This window comes from Parus major, chromosome 15 (assembly GCF_001522545.3).
Source record: "Parus major isolate Abel chromosome 15, Parus_major1.1, whole genome shotgun sequence".
NCBI lineage: Eukaryota > Metazoa > Chordata > Aves > Passeriformes > Paridae > Parus > Parus major.
The window spans coordinates 11995445-12005138 of record NC_031784.1 but is presented as its reverse complement, the minus strand read 5'-3'; the positions used below and the strand labels follow the sequence as shown (position 1 = coordinate 12005138).

General features: G+C 58.5%; 1 protein-coding gene across 1 annotated transcript in view; it reads left to right on the top strand.

The window, feature by feature from the left end:
• KSR2 (kinase suppressor of ras 2) overlaps positions 1-4933 on the top strand; it is a 74560-nt gene extending 69627 nt beyond the window's left edge. The window contains exons 20-21 of the mRNA XM_015643488.3: positions 376-509; positions 1692-4933. Of these exons, the coding sequence (XP_015498974.1) occupies positions 376-509; positions 1692-1698 (141 nt within the window). The 3' untranslated portion in view covers positions 1699-4933. The remainder of the gene's footprint in view (positions 1-375; positions 510-1691) is intronic.
• Positions 4934-9694: the final 4761 nt, after the last annotated feature.

The window sequence follows — 9694 nt, the reverse complement described above, 5'->3', positions numbered from 1 at the left end:
TGGAAATGGGATCTCATGGGATGGACACATCTCCTCCATCCCAGCCCTTCCCAAGGATGTGGGGATGCAGATGGGATCCTCATGGGATGGACACATCTCCTCCATCCCAATCCTTAACAAGAATCCAGTGATGGAAATGGGATCCTCATGACATGGACACGTCCCCTCCATCCCAGCCCTTCCCAAGGATGTGGGGATGGAAATGGGATCCTCATGACATGGACACATCTCCTCCATCCCAGCCCTTCCCAAGGATGTGGGGATGGAGATGGGTTCCTTGTGGCTGCTGGGGGTGAGGGCTGTGGTGGGAGAGCTCAATTCCCGCTGGGAGAGCACCTGGCTGGGTTTCCTGAGGCGCTCTCCCTCCGGCTCCAGGACATCCTCCTGTTCTGCTGGGCCTACGAGCAGGAGGAGAGACCCACCTTCACCAAGCTCATGGACATGCTGGAGAAACTGCCAAAGCGCAACCGCCGCCTTTCCCACCCGGGGCACTTCTGGAAGTCGGCAGAGTAAGTCCCCATCCCTGCCCATCCTGGATTTCATGGATGGGGGAATGCCCTGCCCAGGGACCCTTCCCAGACCCTCAGCCATGGCAGATTCCAGCCTGATCCCTTCTTCTCCCATGGCCCAATCCTGCTCCGTTCCCCTGCTTTGGCTTAGTCACATCCCCGTGCTCCAGGAAACGGCATCAGTGGGTCCCCAGTTGGGATTTCAGGATCTGCCCTGTTGGGAACAGCAGGCAAGACGTGGAGCAATCACTCAGAAACTCATTTTCCTCCCTGGAATTTGTCATATTGTGACAAATAGAACAAAAATCTCACCCGTGCGGGGGTGGCATTCACGGGGGGGATTTTTCCAGCTCCCAGCGTGCATCCCCGGAGGCTGGAAATGAGAATGGATGGAGGGAAGGAGATGTGAGCTCAGAAAGAGACGTGAGGACATTTTGGGGGCTTGGGGAATCGCTCTCGGTCCTTACAGAGGGTTGGAGATGCCGGTTTCTCCTGATGCTGATAACAAACTGCCTTACCTGGGAGGCCCCAGGAGTGTCTGGAATGTCCCCTGTGCCACTCCCTGTCCCTGGGGGGCAGAGCAGAGCCCGCGGCCAGGTGGCCCCCAAATCACCCGGAGCGGGAGCCGCTCATCGGGAGGGGAGTTAATCCCCAAACCCCGCTCCAAGCAGGCACCAGCCCAGCTCCGGCAGCCGGGCAAGGAGTGCTGAGGGACGCTGAGCCCCGAGGCAGCTCCGGGATCGCTCCGCTGGGTTTGGGAATGTTTTTCCGATCGCTGAGCCATACTCCGCCTGCCCTGGGCTGGGGCTGCCCCGCAGCTCCCTGTTAATTACCGGCCCAGTCTTTTGCTAATCAGAATGTTCCAGCTCAGCTCTCCACGGGAGCCGATTCCTTCCACATCGGCTCTGGCTCTTGCTCCTGTGAGGTCCTGGCTTTCCCGGGGAGTCGGGAATCCTGGCAGGGATGAGCTGCCTGCGGTACCCCTGGATCCCTCGGGATCCTGGATGCTCAGGGATGGCAGCGGTCCCCAGGCCTGGCACGGGAGCTCACGGCTTCCCCCGCTGCTTGTGCCAGCAGCTCCGTGGAAAAGCCGTCCCAGGAGTTTTTTCCCCAAGATCTTCCCTGCAAACCCCCGCGGGAGGAGGCGCCCGGTGCTGACTCTGCTCCTTGTGTCCCTTCCAGGCTGTGACGGGAGGAGTTAAGGGACGGTGCCTTCCTCCCCCAGCGGGTCTCCTCTTCCTCTCCGCTTCCCAGCCTGCGCTATGGAGGAGCAGCGGGGCCGACAGCGGCCCGGCAATGAGACTCTTCCCCCGCAGCGTTTCATCATCCCGGGAATCCTCTCGGAGCGGGCGGGACGAGCCGGAGCAGCCCCGGGAGCGCCCGGCTGCGGTGGGACCGGGACAGCAGCGGGCGGCTCTCGGTGCACGGGCGGTGGCTCTGGGGACAGTCCCCTCCCCGAGCAGGGCTGACCCACTGGACGATGACTTCAATTTATCCCCAGGGCTCCTCTGATCCCGACCCAGCGCTCACGATGATGCTCGGCTGGGGAGGGCTTGTTCTCGGTTCTCTGTGGGTTTATTTAATTCCCTTTATTTATTTCTTTGCGGTTTTGTCATGAAAAAAGGGGGAATGTCGCTGATTCATGAGTTTATCCCCGGATCCTGCGGGGCCAGGGAGCGCCACTGCCATTAGCTGCTCCCCCGTGGGGAAATGCATCTGTCCCGCTCCCCCCGAGCCCCCGCAGCCCCTTCGTGGGCAGCGCTGACCTTTCACAAGTGGCTTCTCTCCCTGCCAGCCGCGGCCACTTACGCGTCCCCCCGCGGGTGTCCCTCCCGGCGGGGCACATCTCCACATTCCCGATCATTTATCCGCTTTTCCCGGTGTGTTTCTCATCAGCCAGCCCCGCCCTGCCCTCAGCGCTGCCCTGCTCCTGGCTTCGCTCCTCGCTCCCAAAACCCCGCGTTTGGGGATGCTCTGGGGCTGGGCACAGCGGGGCAGCTGGAATTGGGATCCATCCCCTCTCCTAAGGCTCATTCCTGCAGCTGGGAATGCAGACAGGCTCTGGTTGTACAGAGCATCTCCCAGCCCCACACGGGGACACCTCAGCCATGCCCATTCCCCACCCCCCTGCCACAAACTCATCTCCCATCAGCCAAATCCCAGGGTTTCCCCAAAAAAATTCTCCTTGGGAGGTGCTGTTGCCACCTGGATTCCACGTGCTGGTATTTCCCTGTCCCCCCAGCCCGGGTGGGCTCTCCAGCCCCTCAGATGAGCTGTCAGATGAGAGCAGATCCCATTCCCAGGCTCTCATGGGGCATTATCATCCCGGATAATTCAATTGTAGTCTCAGTTCGCTTTAATTTGGAGCCGTCACGAGGCTTTGCAAATTTAACCGGCCCTGGTTTGTCTGGCTGCTCCCCCAGCTCCTCCTTGCTGGTGTTGGGAGCGCTTTAGCATAAGTAAATGAAGATCAGAAACTTAATTGCAGCTGGGATGAGATGGGATTTTAATTGTGGGGGTTTTAAAATCCCCACATGAGTGAAAATTCCAAGGTGGGCAGGAGCAGGGAGGGGTGGATCCAGCCCCCAAAAAGGATCTGGAGGAGTCTCCTGCTGGTGTTTTTGGGATCCCATCCCTCTCTGGGAGGCAGCGTGTGGAGCTGGGATGAGGCTGGGATGCGCAGGCTGAGCCCTCGTTTAGGTTAATTGGGTTAACTTGGGTTAATTGCTCCCTGCTCCAGCAGCACAATTTGGGGTCCCTGAGTTAGGGCTCACCTCCTCATCCCCCCTTTCCCTTTCCCCCAGCAGATGGGCTGTGCTGTCCCTGTCCCCTCCCAGCTCTCCCTGCTGTGCCCAGGAGCAGCGAACGTTGCACTAAAACCTCGGAGCCTCTCTGAGCTTTCACCGATGCCTTCACCTCCGCTGCCCCGGGCTCTGGGGGAGGCACAAAATCCCCTTTCCCAGAGGTTTTGGGTGCTGGGAGGGGCACGGGGAGGTGTCCCCGACCCCCAGAGCCCGTCCGGAGGGAGCGATGGTCGCTGTCCTGCTGTGGGTTTGGTCTGTGTGAACTCCCCAGGGGAGCAGGAGACAGGGGAGGGTGTGGGGAGGAGGTGAGCCCAGGGGTGCTGCTCATCCCCGGGGTGGCACAGGGCTGGGGCCGGGTGGATTTATGGTGGAGGGAGGGGACAATGTCTGTCCTGGGGGCACTGGGGGTTTACTCCCGGTGTCCCAAGTCTCACCTTGGTGTGTCCCCCATGGGACACCCGATGGATTTTGTGGGCCAGGATCACCTGATGGGTGCTGGGTTGGTTCCCCCGTGGTGTCAGGGCCTCACCGGGCTGCAGCCTCAGCCACAGAACCAAGGAATGGGTTGGGTGGGAAAGGACCTTAAAGCTCATCCCTGCCATGAGGGACACCTTTCACTATCCCAGGCCGCTCCAAACCCCGTCCGGCCTGGCCTTGGACACTTCCAGGGGCAGCCTCAGCTTCTCTGGGAATTCCATCCCAGCCCCACCCTCCCAGGAAACAATTCCTTCCCAATATCCCGCTCAGCTCTGCCCTCTGGCAGTTTAAAGCCATTCCCCTCGTCCTCTCTCATTCCCCCTTGGCCACACCTTTCTCCACCGAATTTTGGGCACCTGGAAGGAACCAAATATTCCTACAGCCGACCTCTCCCTCCTCACCCCCCTCTTCATCCCCTCTCCCCTTGCCGTGGGGTCTCAGCCACAGGCACAGCACAATGGGATGGATGGAAAAAGAGCTGTCCTGAACTTCTCCCAGATGAGCTCCAAGGAGCAGCTCCTCCCAATCCATTCCAGTTTATCAGGCAGCCCCATTATTTCCATCATTCCTTCTTATTTTTAAAGTCTTCATTATTAAAAAAAACCAAAAAAAACCCCACTCACCAAACCAACAAATCTTATTTTTGTTGTTGTTTGGGGTTTTTTTGACTTTGCCTTTCTGAAGGATTTTTTTTTGGCCCAGTTAAAAATATCCAGCGCTCAACCGGGGAGGGGACGATGCAGGAGAAGCTCTCCACAGTGGCCTCTAACAGGAGCTCTGAAGGAGGGAGAGGGTTTAGCTGGGTTTAGCTGCGAGCCAGGCTTATTCCCAGAGCTGGGCTTAGCTGAGCGCAGCCTTTGAGACGGAGGAGCCGCCCCCAGCCCCAGGGCACCTCCCCACAGCCCAGTGATGCTTTCCTGGGCCAGCCCTGCAGCTCTGGACTGCCTCATGCTCCCACCGCCCTCCCGGGCTCTCCCATCTCCCTCCCGGGCTCTCCCACCGCCCTCCCGGGGCTCTCCCCTCTCCCTCCCGGGCTCTCCCCTCTCCCTCCCGGGGCTCTCCCATCGCCCTCCCGGGCTCTCCCACCGCCCTCCCGGGGCTCTCCCACCGCCCTCCCGGGCTCTCCCCTCTCCCTCCCGGGGCTCTCCCCTCTCCCTCCCGGGTTCTCCCCTCTCCCTCCCGGGGCTCTCTCACCGCCCTCCCGGGGCTCTCCCACCGCCCTCCCGGGCTCTCCCATCGCCCCTGGCTCTGCTGCTGCCCGAGGTTTTTCCCAGTGTTTTGATGCTGACACCACGTCTGGGGCTGGGCTGTCTGGACTCTCCCAGAGATGGGAGAGGTGGCCCCAAAGCTCCGTGTCCTCCTTCAGCTGCTGAAAGGAGATTCCCTGCTTTTCCTTCTATTTCCCTTTCCCCACAAATTGCCAAAGCCTCGCTGAGCCCTGACCGGGCAATTTCTGGGAATGACGAGCTCAGATTTCGGCCCCCATGACTTTTATCCAGTCCTTGGGTGTGGCAGGAGCTGGGATGATGCAGAGTTTGGATGGATGGGAGGCAGAAATGAATGTCTTGGAGGTGGAGGAGCTGCTCAACCCTTCCTAGAGCACGGAATTCTGGAAGGGTTTGTGTTGGAAGGGACCTTAAACCCCACGGCAGGGACAACTTCCACCATCCCAGGCTGCTCCAAACCCCAATGTCCAGCCTGGCCTTGGGCACTGCCAGGGATCCAGGGGCAGCCCCAGCTGCTCTGGGCACCCTGTGCCAGGGCCTGCCCAGGAAAAATCCCCTCCCAACACCCAGTCCAACATCTCCTTGTGCCAATTTAGGGTTCTGTGGAAGCGCTGGTGCCTGGAACTCGGCCTCTGTGGCTGTGTGAGGAGAAGGGCTCTGTGCTGGTGGTGCCATGAGCCTCTCTCTGCCCCCCAAGTGCCCTGCCTCGAGCCCTTCCTCCTTTCTTCACCCTTTATTTATTTTAAATTATTTGAATTTAATTGAATTTCTATGAATTTATTTGAATTTCTATGACTTTATTTGAATTTATCCATTTGGTTGCCAACAACAACAACCCTCAAGGTGGGGGGGAAGCTTGGTCAGCCGCGAGCGTCGCCTTTAATTTCAGGTCCCTGTAAATTCCCGTGTTCCATTGCCTTGTACATAAGGTATATATGGATATATATGCATATCTCTATATGTATGTATATAGATATATACAGACCTCCATCCTGTACAGTTTCCAACTGAACTCGCTGGCCTGCTTCGTTTTCTCCGTGGTAGTTCTGCAGAATGAGCTGATTTTCAGTTCCCTTTTCCTCTCCCCCCCCGCCCCCCTTTTTTTTCTTTTTATAAATATATATATATAAATATATATAAATATATATATATATATATATATTTTTGTCGTCGTTGCAAAAAAAAAAAACCCCCCTGAAAAAAAAAAAAAAAAAGAAGCTGGTGAGAAATAAAAATACAAATCACCCCCACAAACCACTGACAAAATAAATAATAATAATAAAAAAAGGAATTTCTGAGAAAGGCACGATGGATTCTCCCCGCTGTAAATTTGTACAGGAACATTTCTAACGTTTTCTACACTTGAAGAAAGTAATTTCTAATTTCCGCTGTCTGGCTGGGTGCGAATCTCTGGGACCTGCAGACCTGGATAGCCATTTGTTCCCGTGGTTTCTCGTGCAGTGTTTGGTGAGGTGACAGTGTATGAATTATTTATGCCAATAAAAAACAAAAACAAAACAAAAACAACAAAAAAACCCCACATTTGGAAAAACCTTGCTCTGCCCTGTGCTGCTCCGTGTGTTCTCCTTGTCATATCCCGGGGTTTTGTGTCTGTGGTGGGGTCTGGATGGGTCCATCGGAGCCTTGGGAGCATCTCTGCCTGGTCCAGCACTGCCAAATCCCTTTTTCCCTCTCTCCCGCTGTCCCAGCTCCCAGCCCATCCCTTTGGGGGTTGTAATTCCCAGCCAACACTTGGATGGGAGATGCTGCAGCAGAAATGGTGGGAATTGTGCGGGCAGCAGATGAATTTGCACCCAGCAGAGCTCAGCAGAGGGGCTGGAACGGGTGAGCAGCAGGCTCAGCCCGGTGATGGAGCGCTGGAGGCTCCAGCCGGGATCTGCAGCTCCCTTTGGCCACGCTGTTTTCCCGGGATGCCACCATGGATCTGCCAAGCAGCCCCTCTGGAAAAGCGGCAGCGCTGGCTGCTGGGGGCGGCCAGGAGATGGAGAGGAAAATCCTGGGAAGTTCACAGGGTTTCCCCCCTCTCCTTCCCTCCTCGCCACTGCCCGAACACTTGAAAGGTAAAATAATGATGGCTGGCCATTAATAAATCATGAACGCTCCACACTCCTCCTGTCGAGGGCTTTTCATCTCTCAAAGCCTGCGGGAGCTGGAACCAATTAAAGCAGGCAGGGCCGGGGTGGGGAGCGGGGATGGAGCCATCCAGGGGGATCTCGTGGGAAGGGGCTGCTCTGGTGGGTGCTGCCAGCAGAAGAAATGGATTTGGGGTCCTGGATGGACTGGGATCCCTGGATGGAGGGACTGGATGTCCCCCCTGCCTTCCTCACTGCCTTCACCCTGCTGGCACCATCTCACACGTGGGGGGTCTTGGGAAAGCTGGGGGGCTGCCCCAGTCTGGAGAGGAGCTGGTTGGCACTGGTGTGTCACTGGTTGGCACTGGTTATCCCTGGTGTGTCTCTGGTGTGTCCCTGGTTATCCCTGGTGTGTCACCGGTTGTAACTGGTTGTCACTGATGTGTAACTGGTGTGTCCCTGGTGTGTCCCTTGTTGTCCCTGGTGTGTCACCGGTTGTCACTCGTGTCACTGGTGTGTCCCTGGTTGTCCCTGGTGTGTCACCGGTTGTCACTCGTGTCACTGGTGTGTCCCTGGTTGTCCCTGGTCAGAGCTGCTGGTGGCACTGCAGAGCCCCGGTGCAGGGAGCTGACCTCGCTCCTCGAGTTGCCAGCACCAGCAGGGTCAGAAATGCCAAAACCATCCCCCGCAGCTCCCTTGGCGGCTCTGGATGCTCGGGAATGCCTTTGGACACATCCCCGTGTGTGCAGGGAAGGCACAGCCGCGCTCACCCGCGGCCGTCACCCCCTCCCTGCCGAGGATGAATCACGGCCACCAACAATTGTCAGGAGAGGACAAACGCAGGGAGTGACAGCGGAGCTCAGCCCCAGCCCAGCGGCTCCAGCTCTGCTCCCACGGCATCATTCCCGCCTGGACGCTCTCGGTGTGGGCACAGCCGGGATGCTCCGACATCAAACGGGGGCTACCGAAACTTTTGTGTTGGCTTGTGATGCCGGAGATAACAAAGCCCTGTTTCCAGCAGGGAGGGTGGCTCTCCACGTGTCCCCACCTGCCACCGTCCCTCCCTGCGGGCACACCGGGCTCGTCAGAGACACAAATGTGCCTTGATTTACCCCGTGCTGCCCGCAGCTCAGGCCGCTTATCGAGCTGAATTTAGCACCCCAGACACCCCGAGGTGTGTCACCTCTGCTCCCCCCCAGAAAGAAAGGGCTGGCGAGGAGCCGAGCCCGGTGGCCCCAGCCAGGGCTGTCGCCAGTCCCGGGGGGTCCCGGGGAGGCCACAGGGGGACAATCGGCAGCTGAAGGCACAGCCCTGTCCCGGCCCATCCCTCCCGTGCCGGCGCTGCCCGGGGCCCACAATGGGCCATTGTTCCCACCTCTGATTTATGTTTCCTCCCCAGGCTGGTCTGGGCTTTCTCAGGAGCCGCACGGAGCCCAGGGCCGCTCCTTTTGGGGGGGCCCGGGGTGGGCTGAGCCCCCCCAGCACGGCCCGGGGGGGGGTCCTGCCTGGGTAAAGCTCCAATTCTTCATTAGGGCTTGATTAGCTCATTAAGGGCAGCGCTGAGTCAGGAGCGGCTCTCCCGGGGAACCCCGGGCAGGGAGCAGCCCAAGGCCGGGCTAATTGGCCACTTGTGTCGTGGCCACCCGGCCTTTAACAGGATTGTGGTTGTGAGCTGATCCCGCTTTGGGATTAATTCCAGCCGGGGAGCGGCCCCCGAGGCTTTCCAGCATCTCCCGGCCGCCTGCTGGGGAGGGGCTGCCCCGGCCCGAGTCCCCCCGCTCCTGCTGCCCCATTGCTCAGCACATTCTCTTTCCTCATCTCTATTTTTACGCTGCCGTCGGGGACAGAAACCTGAGCCCCTGTGACTGCGTGAGCTCCTGCCGGGCTCAGAGCAGGATCCTTCCCTCCTGGCAGCTCCGGGAAAGGAGGAGAGATTCCCAATTCCCAGCTTTTGGCCCTAAACTTCGCACCTGCAGCCTCCTCCAGAGAGCAGAGCCGTGCCCTGGGCAGCAGCAGGTAGAAAAACTGGCTGAAGGTTTTCCTGTGCCCCACAGGTTTTTATTTATTCCTGATGGGTTTTTGGGACTTTCTGTGCCTGCATTGAGGGGTGGGAGGGGGTCAGGGGACCCTGGGTGTGCTGTGAGCTCCCTGTGGGGTGGGGAAGGGTCTGTGATGCTGAAGGAAAATAATCCCACACTCAGGGTTTGTATCTCCGGGAGGGGAGAAGTTTTCCCAGAGGGGAATTGTGCCAGCAGGGAGGGGGTGACCTTTCCCAGCACCTCGGGGTGCCAGATATCCCCGGGAGGCTCTGAGGAGATCCCTGTGCCCCCATCCTAGGGACAGCCAAGGGGTAGGGGTGTTGGGTGGTACCCCCTGGCTCCATGGCCCCACCACTTCCAGCTGGTGGACAGACACATTCCAGCATCCTGGAAGGTTCCAGGCAGTGTGGATGAGCCTTCAGCCTGTCCTTCCATCCTCCTCAGCTCCTGTGGGGACAGCTCAGCTCCAGCCTCCTCCAGCCCCGTGGCCATGGGACAGAACCAGGGAATTCCCACTGCCAGGACCAGGGAATTCCCACTGCCAGG